Genomic DNA, 17,932 nt, shown 5'->3' with positions numbered 1-17,932 from the left:
ACATAAAAAAACCGGCGCAATTTTCCACCGACATTGCAACCAACACACGTTCCAACAACTTTATTGCACACTGTTGTAGTGGTTCTGGTTTTTTGTCGCTCTTTTTACAAGACTTTAGTGTACCGTTTCTGCGTGGTTTGCGGTTTACTGTGTGTCGTTTGCAAAAATTAACAGCTGAATTGACGGTGTGATTTGTGTGAGCGGCGTGTTAATTTGTGTCAATTTAGCTCGTTTGTACTGTGGTTTGTGGTGTTATATTGAAATTAGAAGATTTAGATGCGATGAAAAGTGGAATGAAGAGGAAATCGGAGATGAGACCAGAACGTTATTTATGTTCTTTTACAGAACTATATGCACTTGTTACAGTTTTCGTATTTTATGATAGTGTTTTGTCTATTTGTCTGCATCATGTTGTACGTCTTTTTTCTATTTGTATCTTTGTTTTATGCACTCTTAACCTTTTCTCGCCTTTTTTGTATGTATTTACGATTTATAAAACATGTATCATTTTCTATTCATTCCCATTTCCACATTTTGTTCTCTTTTGCTTCCTTCTAATTCACTATATGCTATTTTTCATTCCTAAATAATTAAAATACCCAGACCGTTCAAAACCGATACTTTACAACGAGATAAATATTTCAACCTTTTCGGCCAAGTGAACTTTTATCTACCGTGAAATTCTTCCGTTTTTGAGAAACCTTCCCAGCGTTCGTGATTTAATCTTTTTTTTTACTTTACCCATACTCTTTTTTTCTTGCTTGTTCCACTTTCCATGGGCCAATCGGGCACGAGATTCAATAATTTTTTGCTACTTTTTTATTTCGTTCAAAAACGCCCGTTTATTTTTAGCATTTATTTCATGCACACTTTGGGGTCATGCTGGTATGGTGAACAGATTTCGTATGGTTGATGCGACACTGGACTAAAAGAATGATCCAGGAGAGCTCCAACAGCAAAGATAACAAAGTGAAACACATGGAATCAACCTACGAGAAGCTGCTCCAGTTGAAAAGCGAAACATTAGCCGAGCAACACAAGAACAAAAACACCACTTGCCCCCCCCAAAAACGGCTTGACACCGGTCGGAAAGAGTAAAGGCAAAGCGCATTTTTACCCGGCTGGAAAAATGCCGTTATGGAATGATGAAAAACTGCCGACTCGAACTGACCCCGTCACCCTCCCGGGCGGTGGATCAAATGCGACGGATGATTTCGGTATTTGGCCCAGTTGAAATGTCCGGCGACCGGCTGGCCCACGGCCGATAACGGAATGAATGCTGGATACGGTGGACACTTACACACAGAAGGGCGCGGCATGCATTATAAAGCAGCCAAGCCCAGCCCTTGCGCATCCGAAAATGAAAACAACAAAAAAAAAAAGCAGGGCGAAACATCACGTCCTTCCGTTTGGCCTTCCGGCACATACACAGGGATCATCATCAAGGTGTGTTGTGTCTTTTTGCTGCACTGTACCGATTCCACTTTGTTACAGTTTATTGTCCCCGGTGAGGATTGGATGGACGTTTTTTGTGTGTGTGTTCCCTTGTTGAGTTTTACCTTTTGACTTTTTGTAGGATTGAAGTTGGGGCAGAGTGCGGCGCAGGAGTTTACCGATTGACCGCGATTTTTATTGATGACGGAATGAATCAAGCGATTCAATGATTCATAAACCTGAATCGATATCATTTTTTTGTGAGGAAAACTTCACAGCGATCATAAGATCATTTATGTTTGACGAGTAAATAAATCATAAATTTAATCCTTTGTCATCTAACACGCTTCAACACTGTTTGTCGAACAAATCTCCCCGACATGCGTTTGCAACTCTTCAGAAGACATCCGACACCGTAAACTAAATACCGGACACGTTCCTTGTAGGACACTTGCTTCAATTTAAATTCTACACCCTTTCCCCCTTTGCCTCCTTAACCTTCTGGTACGCAAACAGCTTAACACGCAGTCTAATCATCGTGAGAGCGAGTTGCTCATGTGTGCCAAAAACCTTTATCCATTTGTCGTAACGATTAGATGTGAAGTTGCCACGAAGTGCTTTCGAAAGCACCAAACACCTTCAACGACGATCAATGGAGAGGAGGAAAAAAAGAACTATTAACAAATACCCGCCCAATCGTTTTAAAATTTTGACCCACACAAAGGCATCCACGTGGCGGGCCGTGCACGGCCAGAAGTGTCGGATTAAACTTTAGAAACGAAAAAATAAGAGAACCCAACGCACAACCGATAAAGTACGGTCGATAAGAGCCATTGGAAGAGGCGCAAGATACACACGCGTACTCTTCCCCGTATGGAAGTGATTCAAACTAGGCGATAAGCATCAAACCCCTTGCAACATTTGATGTACGGGCTTGTATGTTGTTAGAGATGGATTTTTTTGTGTTGAATTTCTACTTCTGTAAAGTTGCGTCGTAACTTCTCGTTACTCAGCTGAGCGTGTTTGGTACAGCGTCGGTACGTTTGTTTTTCGCATTTAGCGCATTCAAGTGCAATTGTTCATTTCCCCCTTTTTTCTTGTTCGATCAACAAGGATATCTACGGCCCAAATGTAACCCCTAGCGCGCGAGCAGTGCCACATGCAAGCCCAATCCGAAGGGGTGAATCAAATTACCATTTTATACCAGTTGATGATGCAGCCGAGCCGATAGCGAACACACACACACGCAGTAGCGCGCCGGCACCAGTTCGGTGCGCTATCGAATATCCTATTAAATTATATCATTTCGTTTGCTGCGTGAGCCGCCCCTGCTGTTGCGCTACATTTACGGCTGCGAATTGGCCTGCAATCGGCTCAAGCCATCGCGGGTATGAGGCTGGCATTGCGCAAAAACCCCCTTGGCCAGTGAGGGTTTGGTGATGATGGTTGCTCATTTTGATGTGTGATGAGTGCAAAGAGTGCAAAAGAGGAATTGGAAGTTTCCAACCGTTCGAATCGTGTGTCTGTGAAGGTGTAATGGATGTTCGAGTTGCTCGTTAGGCCACATTATGGAAGTGTCGTGCGGCAGGGTGGAAGAATACCGGTCAGCCACAACGGTTGGATCATTAATTCCAATTACCAAACTCGTGTTCGCTTTATTGTCTTACTGCAACAACAAAAGGCATTCCGGATCCAGCTGGGGTGAGTGGTGATGACCAACCTCAAGGTCGAATCCTTGAGGAAGTCCCTCGAAATTAGTCAGCTACAGTCAGTCGGCCCATCGACTGGTCCTCCCGTTCAACCGCTTTCCCCATTTATCTAAAGCACTTTATCTAGAACCCTTCAGGCGATCGTCCTTTGGTGAGACTTCCCTGTGCGTAACAGTAGCGGCAGCTTTCCCTGCTGCTGGAAGAGAAGATTAGATCCCAATTTATTACACCCCTCGTGCAGCGGTAGTCCACGCCACCGTTCAGTCTGGTGTTACATTTCCATCAGTCTCGTCATCTATTTTACTCTCCTGTGTTCTCTTTCTCTCTCTTTATCTCAATCTTTCTTTTCAAACGAAAATTTCGAAAACCTGTCATAATTTCCAGCTCATCCAACGCACGTCCCGCGTATCATCTTTCGCTCTTACCTCGCCCCTGAAAGGTAGGCAGACCGCACGACAGATTGTCTGCAGCAGTGTTGCCTGCTCTCACCCTACACACAAACCCATTAAAAACCGGTCACTGCGGGCTCCGTGGTGGTTATCCGGCTGGATTAGCCGGTCGGATCAGTGGTTGTAAGCCGGGGCTAATAGATTTTAGGACAGCTTGGATTTCGGGACTAGAAACAAAAAAAACAGTACGAACTCTCCGTAAACTTCGTGCCTTGAAGCTAGGCCGATGATGATGAGCTTCATAAATATTCGGTTCTAGAGGTGCTAGAAAATCACCCAGATTGCCTGCATGCTTTACCTTCTTGTTTTTTTTTTGACTAGTTTTACCTCTCGGTAAAGATTTACTGTATATTTTGGTAAGAAAGGAGCCATTACATTGGCCTCTTCCGGCTCGGTAAGTAGAATTTAATTGATTTACAGATGTTCGATTGTGCACCACCACCCTCTGCTGGGGTGTAGCATGGCCACGGTGATATCAGTTTTCCTACATATGGGAGGGATTTTAGAAGGTTGTGCTGCTGGGCTTTGAAGCTTAACAGGATGCACGAAAAGGTCGCCCTGTCGTAATGGATGTTTTGGTTTACGCTGGATTAGCCCCGGACTAGACGAGATGCAATTACGAGGGGATACAAAGATGTAGGACAAGATGTTTGTTTTGGAGGATTGTACAACAGCATGTTTGTGGGTTAGTTAGGGTTTATTAATGATCGAGGATTTCATGAAAGCTGCTTTGTAAACAAGAGCTATTGGTAGAAATCAGGTAATTATGATTCTTTTTGGAGAACTCTTCACTAGCATACATTTTAGTAGGAATAATTTTGTTCTATTCCAACACCATCATATGATGTGTTCTTATTCCGAGTAATGATTTATGACTTGGACCATGCATCTACGCAAAATCTGTCACTCGTACGGCCACGAGAAATTAGCGAACGTTCCCTACTGCCAGCCTCAATTGCTACCATATGGACGGTCGTGTACCACGAATTACACTAACGACAACTGTCAAACCCCTTCTCCCTCGGACGACATTTATCATTCGCCGATTGTCGACTTCATTAAGAAAGCGTACGGCGAATATAATGAACTTCGGGCAGTGCTCAATCCCACCACCACCAGCACACTGTATTGCAAAGTGCATTTCAATCAAAACATCCATTGTTGTGTTGTGCGCCTCGCCCGGCAAAGCACTTGACACACGGGTAACAACGAACCCTACCCAACATCGCGGGCGAGTTACTTCGTAGCACGATTTCGTAGCACGTAGCACGACCCCAAAAAGTAAGAGTCGTCTCGTCCTCTTCGCGCCAGTACGAATTGTATCAAATGAGGCGTTAATTTTTGATTTGATTCACTACCGAAACACGCCATAACACACCCTGCCACCGAAATACAACAACTGTCGCTCTTGCATTCGGGCGTCGCTCTAGCCAAGCTCGGGCTGACATATGGGCAACTGGCTACGCGATTACCTAGGCAACGCGAGAGACAGCGAGTTTTTCTTAACCCTCGGCTACAAATGTCAAACACGTTGGAATCGCTTTCCACACAGGAGGTCGTTAGGTGGATGACGCCGGGTGGGGTGTCGCATGTGAATGATAGATAGCCTCACACGCACCAGTCGAACGTCAGGAAGTGCCTCCGTCTCGGTGTACAATACACGCGGAAGATCGGAATGATTGGGATGAAGTTGTTAGTTTTATATTGCTATAACGCCGCATCTCGGCACGGAAATCGGGAAATTGATAGTTTTGTTCTGGCCGTGCTGACCTTTCCATGTGTGTAGAGAAGTGAATTGTTTAGAAAAGTGTAAATAATTGACTTGCCCGGGATACGTTTGAAGCAGATCGGTTCGTTGAAGTACCCAGCTCACGGACGGAGCAGTCAGTCGGGCATTAAGTATTGAAGTGTAGAGAAAGTGCAGGGCTGGAATATTCTTTCGAAATGCACTTGTGCACTTTGCACAGCTGGCGTACGGTCATTTACGGCCGGGTTTTGCAATTGTTATCGGAATTGGATAGCGAGCTGTCGGTTTCAATTATTCACCGCAAGTCGTTTCTTTACCCGCTGACAGTTTTATGGAGCAAAGTGCGATTTTGAACTTTGCTAAACCGTCTCGTAGTAGGTTGCAGCTAAGATCGTTAGATTCTATGAGCTTCTAAAAACACCAACCAGAGTGCATTTCAGGTGAACCACATCGCAATAGACTTGGCCTGGGTATGCAATTCGGAAACATGTTTTCTGATGCCTCTTACCTGTTTCGTAACCGAGTCGATCAGTCGCACGAAGATGTCCTGTTCCTGGCGCGCACCTGGAAAGAAGAATGAGAAGAACACGTAAAGAAACTCAGCCAAAACACAACTACACAATACAATAAGAATGCAGCGATATAATCAAACCCGTAGGTTCGATTCGATTTCCTCCTGTTTTGGAGGCGGGAGCTACCTCACCCTCTAGCAACTATAAAATGGTTCCAAATTTAATAACACTACTCCCGGAACTGCTGGAGCTACTTCGAACTGCTGCCATCCGAGTTTTTGCGATGTAATAAGATTTAGTCTAGTGCTGCTCAATAATTGAAAACGCCATAAACCAGCAAAATCTAAGCATACTGTTCGCCTTCTGCCGGGAATGGCTCCATGTGGCTATTCAAATACTGCTTCTGACCACTCACACGTCCCAAAGGAATCCTTCTTCGTGTGAAGTCTTTCTCTCTATTTCTCCTGCTTGGACGCTTCGACGCCGGCACAGAATCAAAACACTTAATTTTAATTGGATAAATTAAGGAGATAAAAAAGTTGCTCCTTGCCAGTTCGAAAGGCAACCAATTGACCAGTGTCGTGTTTGTAAAGCTGTGGCGGTGTGGTAACCATTGTTTCAAGGGTGAGTTTCAAAATCTTATTTGTTTTTGTCATGCGCTGTCGGAGTTGTGGAGGGTTGCAGTATGAAAAGGCATCCTATTCCTCTGTATCCAAACTCCTCTTTCTCGTATGCGCTGCTATAAAACCATGTGTTAGGGAAGAAAAATGCACGCCAGAAGTTTTGCATACTTTCAAATGGTTTCTAGCTGGAGTGGGTGATTTAATTTGGTTCCTTCGAAACCCAGAAGTTGACCATACACGATCCCATCACGGCAACCGTGAAGGAAAAGTGTTTTCTTGGGATTATGTTTGCCCGAGGCCACTCATAGACACCTTGGACACTTTGGATGCTAGGTTTGCCAGGGAATGACATTGCACCGCAGGACGTAATTGTTTGTTTGATTTATTATAAACAAAAACACACCTAACCCTCCTTCAAATCCTTGTTTCACGTACGGCAATCTAAAATGAGGGAAACGACATCGTAAAATAGCCATTGGTCATTTGTTACCGACTTCCGGGGCGCTATCTATCCCTGGAGCTCTACAGGCTAAACTAAAACCAATAACCCTTGGGGAATGATTGGCCAGTTTATCTACACCAGGGACGATACAATTATGAAAAATGGGCAAAAGGATACGCGTGAGCGTCCTTTACAGCGTCACATAAACAACCCCATCAACTGGTCTACGTATCGAGACTCACTAGTAGTAGTCGTTGGTGGACATTAATGGTTAAATAATCCCTGCTTTATTTAAGGCTATACATCCCAACAAATATGACGTTCGGGTTAAGTTGTGGTGTAAAATTATCTTATTGGGTTGATGGGCTTATTTAAACTAGATAGCACTATCTTCTCCAGTATCTGTAGTTTTGTTATATCCAGCAACTATAACCTGTATTCTCCCGAGAATTCTCTGTCACCTGGGGCCAGATTTGTATAAAAAACACACACACTACCAAACCATCTCCAAAATGTTCACCAGTTGAAAATTGCTCCGATAAACATGGGACAGCGCTGCCATGGCACGCTTACATTTTTCTGCACACTTTTACCTGTACCCGACAGCACGTTAACAATGTGCAAACATACGCCCGCAAATCCAACTCAGGAATCGCGTATGAATTATGCAATTATGCTAAACCAAGCGTATCAGAGCTCCAGCTCTATTCTGTTGGATTATCCCGGTATCTTGGCCAAACGAGTGAGCGCGTGTCTCTTCTCGTTGAGTTCTACGGCAAAGCTTATGGAATGCGTTTGTTTTGCGCTCTCCGCTTGTCTCCAAAGTTGTTCGTTATGCTTTGGTTTTTATTTTTACTGCAACCAAAAAAAGAGTTTTTTTGGTTCGTTTGCTTCCCTTCTGTACCTGATTAAGCTCCCCCGGTAATACATGATTATACACGGGGAAGCCTTCTCCTTTTTCAGGTGTGCTAAAACATTCGCTAATTTGTTGCGCCACACCAAAAGCAGGCGGTAGGATTCAGCACCGCATCACGGTGGAATTCTGCTCGGTGGGCACCATTTGCATAAATTATGCACCATGTCCTGTTTGCACATGACACATCCCACACACACACATTCGGCGGCCTTCCGGACGATCGTTTGGGCTAATTAAAACTTTACCTACTTCGGGAAGAGGACTCCTTTGGGAGAGCCCGCAGTATCGCAGGATGTATGCTGGGCGTGCACTTCCGGGCACTACTTACCATTAGCGTACAGCAGCTGCAACCGGTACTGGATGCCGTTGTTCGTCTTCTGGCCATCCGGTTCCTGCGATTGGGATTTAAGCGAGAGAGAGAGAGAGAAACTCATTTGTAGCTTTAGCTGGTGACTTCCCGGCAGGCACAACGGCAGGACGCTCGTACCGACCACTGCGTGGGGACTGTTGCGTGTCTTCGACCGACAATCTCGCCACCACCGCTGCTTACCTGATCCTTCTCGATGAAGCCGATGAAAGCGGTCCTCTCGATTTCGATGGGCTGACCGGCACGATCGTACAGGGCGACCACGAAGTGGAAGAAGTTCGACTTTCGCAGATTGCTTGGCGGCTGCTTCTCAAAGTGTGCCCGTCCAATGCCCAAGCTGTGTGTGTGTGAGAGAGAGAGTGAAACGGGAAAGAGACGTGAATTAAGATTTGAAAGCATATCGAGCAGTGTTTATGTATCGCCGTGCCGCTAAAACCGTTTTCCAAAGCGAAAAGTCCGGCGCCTGGAAGGTAGACTAACCGTACCGCATGGTCGCCAAAGCATCATGCGCTCCTCGAAAGCGGAACTGACTTCGACTGGAGAGCTGTAAAATTTAATTGAACTGTACACTGTACGCTTCAGCTAACACTGCGTCCTCGGCGTTCACGGGAATTTCGGTGCCACGAAATGCGTGCTCTCTGCGATGCCAAACGTTCGCTAAGCGATACGGTGTTGCTCGCCGGTTATCATAGCTGGACCGCCTGCAGGGTCTGCAAACGTACCGAACCGTCGAGATGGTCCTTTCGGTCTTTCCGGCTACACTTTCCGGCAGTGCACAGTGGAGAACAGCTTACCGATATTAAATTTATGATAACTGCTTCCCCTGTGCGTCCTGCTTATAATGCCGTCCACTCTAGGCCTCCACACCCTCGGCAATTAAGAAACGGGCTGACGCGAAGAGTGCCTCTGTGCGCGCAGGCAGCGCCAATTCTAACGACAGCACACCGTCAACAGCCTCTGGGGGCGAATGCAATGTCTTTATCAGGCAAGAATCAGGCAAGAACTCACCGTACCGTACGCAACTAAGAGTCAAACGCGGCCACAACACATCATCTTTGTTAGCGGCGTCAGATGTCCTCTACTTTTTGAGTGCCTGTCCCAGTAGACTCCCAGTGCGATTCAAACATGGTTCGCGGAAAACTCACGTAAATCGTAGTGTGCAAAATTACACCCACACTAGTTTCACACGAGATAGTTCCGCTCGGAATTGACACAAACGCTTTGTCAGCCACAAAACCACAACCACAGTGTGCTGTATCTGTATCTACAATGTTGTGTATGTGTTCCGTCCTTCTGTCAGTCCGCCTCTCTCGCCTGGACAGTCATTAACGCCGAGCACCGACTGCTACTACCATTAGCATTGCAAAGCAGTACAAATTTATTCAAAACGTACAGCCAATAAAATTTCATCGAAATATTGATAATACCCCAGCGGGCAAAAACGGGCTGGCGCAGGCCGCGTCGGGTGTCGGCGAAACATAAATTGGCGAACATGGTGGCGGTTTGACCGAAACAGCGTTATTACCGTTTCCGTACTTGCAGTTCGATTTGAATTGCAGCTCTGGTTAGTGATGTTGAGGAGAAGGAGGATGAATAGGAGGTGCATCGTGATGGGTTATGCTCACTACCGATATCCCCCCGCGGGAGGGTCCAGTCTATTCCGATCGGAAGTGTGTGATGTACAGCTTCATGCTTCGAGGGATCGAGCTCAAGTGAGAGAGACAGAGAGAGTGAAATTGTGCGCGGAATGGGCTTGTCGGAGAAAAAACTGCACCAACTGCAGGTGAAACTGCGGGACGGTGCGTGGAGGTGTTGATTGAGGTTTGGGATGTTTGTTTAACTGGCCCGGTTTGAGCTGGTGCAGCTCGTGCTAGAAGCTGTGTGATATAATTCATCGCCTTCAATGGACGATAAAGGTCTAATTGCTTGTGCGTTTGGGTTTATTTACAAGCGATGCAAATCTTTATGGTGTTGGAAGTTGAGTTATACTCGACCGTATAACAAGAGCTGTCAAAGCTGTTCGACAGATAAATGTCAAATTATGGATAGTACGATGAAATAGGAGAGTATTATCTCTTCAAAACGAAGGCTGGCTTTAAAAGGAAATAAAATCCAAAAACTCATACAAAACACTTTTTCTCTGAATTCATATCCTTGTTTTTTTGGTGCCAGGCTGTAGGCACAATGTCCTGACGATATGGGACACCGACCAGTGGTGTTGGAAGCACTCTTATTGTTTGCATTTCCCTTCACAAACTCAGTGCATTCCGAAGGGTTTTATAGCTGACGTTCCACTGCTTGGATATCGTTGCAATGTTGTACACTGAAACATCTGGTCTGTGGTTAGCCTGAGCCCAACGGCGTTATGGGTCACGCACGCAAATTACGTACGACACCAGCGAGACAGGGCAATAAAGAAAATATGTGTTCCTATAGCCCTGAACAATTCATACGACTAGGCAACTCGAGCAATAGCACCCACCACACTACATTGGAATCGTTCTTTCGAGCCGTTTCCGCTTTGGTGAATTAGGCCGAAATTAGCCTTTAGCACTAGTCTGGGCTCTGGCAGCGAGTGAAACGCTTATTGCCTACGCTGGCCTTGTTCAAATGGAGAACACATCGTTGCCCAACGATTGGAGGGAAGTCCTCGCTCCCATCGATTAAACCTGAAGTTGTTCATTCTTTACGAGTGTGACCAATTTAAATTGGTTACTAATCAAGTTTATCGGTTTGATATATTGTGAAACACTCGGACTTCACTGGTGACCGTTCCGAGAAGAACCCATTTCGGAGCATCTCGTTTGAGGCAAAGCCAAACGCATGGATATCTGCTGGGATCAATAATAATGTATGAGTGGTAAAAGGAGCGTATGTATGTGCAGTGCTTATACAATGTACCCCGGCTTCTATATTTGACATCTTTCGTTTAGAATTTCAAACTATACCCGTGGTAGCACGTGCTAGAAAATTGAAGTGGACATGAGCGTTTAAGTTCCACCCGACCCGAAAATCACAATCGAAAGTGAAAGACATAAAGCATCCCGAATGTTGAATGTTTTTTTTTGTTGGTACACATAGCTTCGAGGACATATCAGAACGAACAAAAAAGAAACCTCCCATATTGAGGTTATCGAAAGGGTTCGTAGCTCTGGAGCTAGAACTATTGCAGGCCTGGTGTCGGTTGAATAATTGAATTACGATGTTCAATTGTTCGGAGATCGTACAACGCAACATCAGCAGTGAACACAGTCAGTTGTCAGTTCATAGAGAAAGGAAGGACGAGAGATGGACGAAAAAAAAAAAAAAATGTCCCGCAAAACCCTTACACTGACAGCGCATCCGAAGACAAGTGCAGCGGGAGGATATTCATTGGAACTCGCTGGGGAGCCATCCGAAAAAGACGAACGTGCAATAACTCACCCGTTGGACCCAAAACGGTAAGGGGTGGAAGATGGTTTGAGGTTTTTTGTGTTCAAAAAGCGTACATCGACGGGGAAGAGAAAAGATGTATGATCGAATGACTTACTGCCCGGTTCTGATAAATGTTCGACCGCATCTTCAATGAAGTATGTAGAACATTGTAGAAATACAACACAAAAAAAACACATCCTGCTAAATTGATCTACCTTAAACACGGCAAATGTGCCCAACTTGTCATGTAGGTGACATAATGTTCTAGAACAGTTTTTGCTACGCTTCAATTGAAATTGGAGATGAAATATTCAATTCCAGGTGGACAGGTTGCAAGTTTTCCTCTCGATTTTGTATTCTCCATACCTTTAAACCCATTTAAAGCGTGACACACCGCAGCGTGGACACTGCGAGGTTTAATTTTAATTACTCGCGACATTAATTGAGCCGTCGATTGACAGATCAGCGAACGATCATCGACCGCCGTACATGCACCACCATCAGCACATGCTAGCACAAAATTAATCCCAATCGGCAAACGCTGCACATAGTGCACCGTAGTGGTGGGCATGAGAGGGTGGTATTTCATCGTCGTTTCGCGATTGGCGATAAAGTGATAATTTTATCCAGCACCGCTCGTGACAAATATGATTTGATTTGGTGGAACTTTCATCCACCGAAGTCGGCGAGGTCGGCGAAGGGGGGCGAAAGATAACCGAACAAATTATTGCAATTGGTAATGGTCGCGTGGTGGTGCTGCAAATTAAATACTCACCGCGGTTCGTGCGGTTTGTTGCCCGTTTTCGTGGTGTTTTAATCCGATTATGCTACTTGGAAGCGGATGGAATTCGATTAGTGGTCGGTAAATCGCAACCAATTTGGGTGCAATTTGTGTGTCTCATTGCGAACAGAGAGTGGAGAAAAGCGTTTTTCCGGTGTTATTGTTTTTAAGCAAGCGTATTATGGCTTTGAAACTGATAATTACTGTTTAACCGGTACGTGATTGTTGTGTGTTTCAAAATGAATTAATTTGATGGTTAACAAGACAGGGGTTTTTTCAAGATTTGACAGCTTTAATGAAGTTCCCATAATAGATAGTTTAACATTCAACTTTAAATAAACAATGTTGGCAATTGTTTAAGCGAGATCTGGTTTTGCAATTGCCTCTAGAGGACTCCTTATTCAGTAATCACTTGGAATTTGAAGAAGAAAGCAATTAATATATTTCTATTTTTTTCAGGAAATCCTGGCTTCAGCAGTATGGGGCCGTTTACCCAAATCCAGGAAATGAGTTGATTTTTTATTAAATTCAAAATTATAAACCAGATAACTTAAACAGAAATGAACTAGGAATTACTTTTAAAGGATAAAAGATTAAAAGATAGTTTTGCAGGAACAGAAATGTTTTCTATTACAAGATTATATTATCAAATATTGTCTTTTCAAGTGTTTGAGAAAAATAAATCCAGTAAAAGTCTATTTTGCAAAATAACGTTAATTTTCAAGTCTTTAAATGAACACACAAAATACAACGAATCTGACAAAGCAGTTATCAGTTTGCAAATTAACCTATTGATAATTTAATCCTCACTCTCACCAACTCGGATTGAACTCGGTGGCAATCAAATGAGCAAGCAGCACGTTCTGATTCGATGAAAATTAATTTCCCTTCACCATATGTCGACAAACGCCCAGAAAGCCACACCGCACTTTCCGAAAATGCCACAGCAATCCATGCCAATAAGGTTCGTTCGGGGTTTGTGTGGTAAACCAATGCACACGCCAAGCTGCCTATTTACCGTCAAGCATCATTAACCGATACTTGATGAAACCATAAACCGTTGGTCTTTGCCATACAAATGCCTAACCTAACCACAATTTGTATGTGTGTGTGTCGGAAGCCTCGACATCCACATCGAACTCATTTTCCTGAGCATGGTGTGCTGGGCGTAAAATACAACTATCGTTCGAGCTCTCGGTTGTCTCGAGCGGTACCACACTCAATCTCTTCTTCCACATTCTACGGTTGAGGTAGGATTAATTGAATTTGAATTTAACCTCATCATTATACGGAGCGTTATCGAGTCGGCGGCCGGTCGGGCAACACACCGGGACAGACACCCCGGTACGAGCCTGCTTCGTTACGCTGACGATGTTGATGTTGACGCTCTCATCAGCACAAACACATCAGACCATCCACAATCGACCACATTCTCGGATGGTGCAATTTCGGTGCGATGAACGTTGTTAATCGGTTTCCTCCCGACCCCAGCCAGTCGCCCGTGCTTCAATGGCGACGTCTTTCTCTCCCGCACCCGGGAGTGCGTCAACACTCGACTAGATCACATCACGGCGGGGGATAGCTTTCATCGAATCGAAAACCGTGCACTGACAACTCCCACATCGCGTACATTTAGGTGGGAATGGTGGCATGGGGCGTGTTGGGGGAAAAATGGTACTCCAAAAAACGAGCATCTGCCCCCTTTTTTATGGGCCAATGTTCATGTGCCGAATTATGGCGTTGCAATTGCTTTGATGATATGCTCGCTTTTGATGGTTTTTGGTGTGTGTGACGATGTGTGAGAATCAGAGTGGTGAATGGATCGTTTAGAATTGTGTGCAGTCGTAATTGATTGGAAACATAGTGGTGTGATAGTTAAAACACAGTGAGACGGCATAGTTAAGCTGTTTTCGTCAAGTGATACCTTGAAGATGATTCTTATGCAATAACCATATAAAATGTGATACTTAAATTAATGATTTTTTGTTTATCTTTTGAGTCATTTCCATTTGTATTCATTTACAGTGACTTAATGAACTATGGCATTTAGCGGGCCGTTGTCCTTTTTGGTCTGGTCTATTATTGACAAAGGAGACAAATAACTACCCTAACGAAAATAGACATCCACTAATCTCATATCAAATCCCTCCGGGGACAAAGGCACACAATTAACCTAACCTTTCCCAAAATGGACCGACGAAATGTCGAGGACGAAACAACCTACACACGAAACATGCCTAGTGTGGACAATATTAATGAATTATTTTTGGCAAAACAGGTGAGCGAAGCCCATAATTCGGTAACAAATAAGTGCCACTCAAGTCTACCTCAAAGGAAGGCAACGTAGAATGACATCCCCCCTTACGTAGGGGATCGATATTCTTAGGACGCAAAAAAAGAGGATAAAAATAAATGAGCACATAACACGCGTTACAATGGTACGCTTATTTTGGGAAAAGATAGCCACAGTGACAACGTGTCATGCAATGTTTAATTATGTAGCATGGGTGGATTATCGTATCGCTGGTATTAGCAGACGATTTTATCAATTTATTATCGGCTCTTAATAAGCATCAAATTAGTTTCTTTCGTTGCATTGTATGTATGTATGAAAGGTTAATGAAATATGAAATGGTTCGTATAGTCATTGTAGAAAAGATATTTTCAAAATGAGCTTTTGGATGGTTTTGCATCATCTTAACCAAAAGAATTGTTTTAATATTAAGTTAATCGCATAAGAATTGGCTTGTACTAGGCTCAGGAGACATTCGCGGTATGGACTGATTACTTGATAAAGCAATTCTCCTCAACCTGTCCTGGGTTGGCGTGACCGTTTAGAGATCATAGTACCATGTAGGTCGATTCGAGCTAAATAAAATAGTTATGTTTACAGTGTAACAAAACAATTTGTTCCAAAACAAGCTGGGAACACATAAAACAAGGATTACAAACAGATTAATGTAAAGCTTTACATTCAGATCACAATATTTAACAATTAGCAATACTACAAGGACCTTCACTGCTTGGTCATCTGATAACCCAACCATTATTTTAACACTTTGACCGCCGGCCTGACGTCACAGTTTTTGAGTTAGCACGTAGCGCATGGCAAGAGAGCGATGAGAGCGACAGTTTCTCGTGCCATTGTTATCACTCTTTTGTTTCATTGCGATAAGCGGCGTAGCACATGTCGTTCTCGTTCTCTCTTTCCTACCTCATTCGTTCTCAAGAGAATCACTGAGCGCCAGATGCAAAGCTGAACGGTGAGCAAAACCGTCATGCGAATTTATATGACACGGCGCTTAAAGTGTTAAATAATACCGAACTGTGTATTATCAAAATCTCTATTCAAAAACAACATTGAATATGAAAAAAGAAGATTAAATAAGAGAAGAAGAGTAAATTCCGTTTACTAAACGCTTTTTTTTTTCAAACATGTCCAGTGCTAAATGGTGCTCCAATTTATCTCTTGATTTTATCTTTTATCCTCTTACAACCATCTTATCGCAGTGAATCGACACAGCAAGAGCAACTTTTTCAATGTAACGAACGCAAAAAAGCGCTGAACATGAGCAGAGAACACAAAAAGTTCTTTCTCATCATCCAAAGATAGAAAACGCGAAAACCCCGTCGGGGAAGACGACGAAAGAGAAAACCCTCCCGCAACAACAGGTCGCAAAGATTGCAACGAACCAACATGACCAACAGGCAGCAAACCTCGAAAGAACGCTCTCCAAAAAAAAAAACTCTGTCAAGAATCACTTGCCACATCAACCGTACTACGGGCGCAACAACTGCACGCCAAACGGCATCAGAAGGAAGCACAGCAGAACACGAACAGATCAAACGGTTTATACGGCAAGAGTATCGCTGCGCACAAATTTTGCCCATTTCTCCAACGAGCGGAATGACTCCATTCCATCTCCTCCTACCCGATAGCAGAACGTTCTCCTTCATGGAGCTGAACAGCGCGACCGGTGTTAAAACAAACAGTCGTATTAGTCACTTAACACCCCCGGATGGACGCTGTGCTGCTGCTGCTGCTGCTAACAGCGGACGCCCTCGGGGTATCCTTTCTTCGTTCGCAACATCTGGTTGCTGCCCCCAGGCCCTGGGGGTGGAGTAGACGAAACCTAACCTTACCAACACACGCAAACGCCACTGCTGGAAGTTGATCCTGCCTGTAGGTGTGTTTGTGTGTTTGCCTACCTTTCAGGCGAAGCCGTTGTTTAGAAGTGAGTCTGTTACAGACGTGCGTGGTTGTGTTTTTTCTCCCATCTCTTTGTTTGGGGTGCATAAAAACGAAGCTGCACGATAAAGTGAGAACATAATCGGACGTGCATCTGACACAAAACTTTTACCTATCCGATACTATCGAAAAGGGTTTGATGATGGAGCAGCGTCATCGATGTGCTCGCCCATGTCGCGGTTGTTTGGAAGCTACACAACCACTCCCCTCTCTCTATCTCTCGCTCTCTCCCTTCAGCCATTGAACCTCCGCAGTGGGGCGCATTTAGCACATAAATTATGCGAGTTAAATCGCGATCATAAATTCGCCGCAGCCAAGCAACCGGGGGCAGCAGCCCCCCGTTAAGTCCGTAAAGCGGGCACCACCACCGAGTTTTAATCAACCCCGAGCGATCTTAATTACTGTTGAGCGCAAAAACCGCGAACTGGCAAGTGTCATCGACGGTTGTCCCGGGCAGAGTGGTGATTTATGGACCGCGTAAAATTTGTTCAATCGCGCGGGGCTTTTGTTGGGCTCAGCCCGGGTATGGTGAATGGTTTGCGGTAGAATTTAAAACGCTGTCTGCGGTTGCGGCCACTTTACGGCATTGATACACTGAAACGAACTTAAAACGTAGCAACGGGAAACGGTATTTACTTTGCCTGATCGACGGCCGGCTGCATCCAGGCGCGGGCACCGAGCGGTTCCTCCTTGAGCGATGTCATCGGCCCGCGGGGCTGATTCATGTCCGCCCCGGTCGGTGGCAGGCCGAACATCATGCCACCGGCACCGCGCGGCACCGAGGACGGATAGAGCTTCCGGCCCCATTCCAGCTCGAGCGTGGGCCAGGGCGAGGCCGAGCTAAAGCCCGGCACGGTCTCGTCCGAACGCAGCTTTAAACCGTTATCGTACACGGTGGACCACAATTTTTCTCCGTTTGCTGCAGGTCGAATCCGCCGCCGCGCGTGGATTCGATCAAGCTGGTGGGTCGGGTCGCGCTTGGTTTTTGGTTCTGCAAAACTATCCGCCTTCACAGAAAACAATTATCACTTTTTCACCACATACACTGCGGACACACTGCAAAACGCGCACTAAATTAAAGCACAATCCCGCACACAACACAGCAAGGGTGACTAGATCACCGCGGTAGCACTACCGTGTGACGTTAGCAACAGAGTTACTCGCACTACAGACAAACATACACATACACACACACAATTGCCCTGAAGGAAATTCCCAAACCCGCGGAAGCGATGGATATGTGCTAACGTATCTTGGGCCAGAATCCGTTCAATTAGTTATCGATACCA

The 17,932-nt window shown here is 44.9% G+C and overlaps 1 protein-coding gene across 2 annotated transcripts in view; it reads right to left on the bottom strand.

Moving 5' to 3' along the window:
* LOC120958658 (transcription factor collier) overlaps positions 1–17,659 on the bottom strand; it is a 54,373-nt gene extending 36,714 nt beyond the window's left edge. Inside the window, exons 1-4 of one of the 2 annotated variants that reach the window (XM_040381610.2) lie at positions 17,280–17,659; positions 8,383–8,536; positions 8,161–8,224; positions 5,848–5,903 (exon numbers count right to left, since the gene is read on the bottom strand). In XM_040381610.2, coding sequence (XP_040237544.1) covers positions 5,848–5,903; positions 8,161–8,224; positions 8,383–8,536; positions 17,280–17,401 — 396 coding nt within the window. In that variant the 5' untranslated portion in view covers positions 17,402–17,659. The remainder of the gene's footprint in view (positions 1–5,847; positions 5,904–8,160; positions 8,225–8,382; positions 8,537–17,279) is intronic. The other variant, XM_049608484.1, reaches the window with a different exon arrangement.
* Positions 17,660–17,932: the final 273 nt, after the last annotated feature.

This window comes from Anopheles coluzzii, chromosome 3, assembly GCF_943734685.1.
Source record: "Anopheles coluzzii chromosome 3, AcolN3, whole genome shotgun sequence".
Taxonomy (NCBI): Eukaryota; Metazoa; Arthropoda; class Insecta; order Diptera; family Culicidae; genus Anopheles; species Anopheles coluzzii.
The sequence above is the reverse complement of the archived record's forward strand: the minus strand, read 5'-3'. Positions and strand labels throughout refer to the sequence as shown.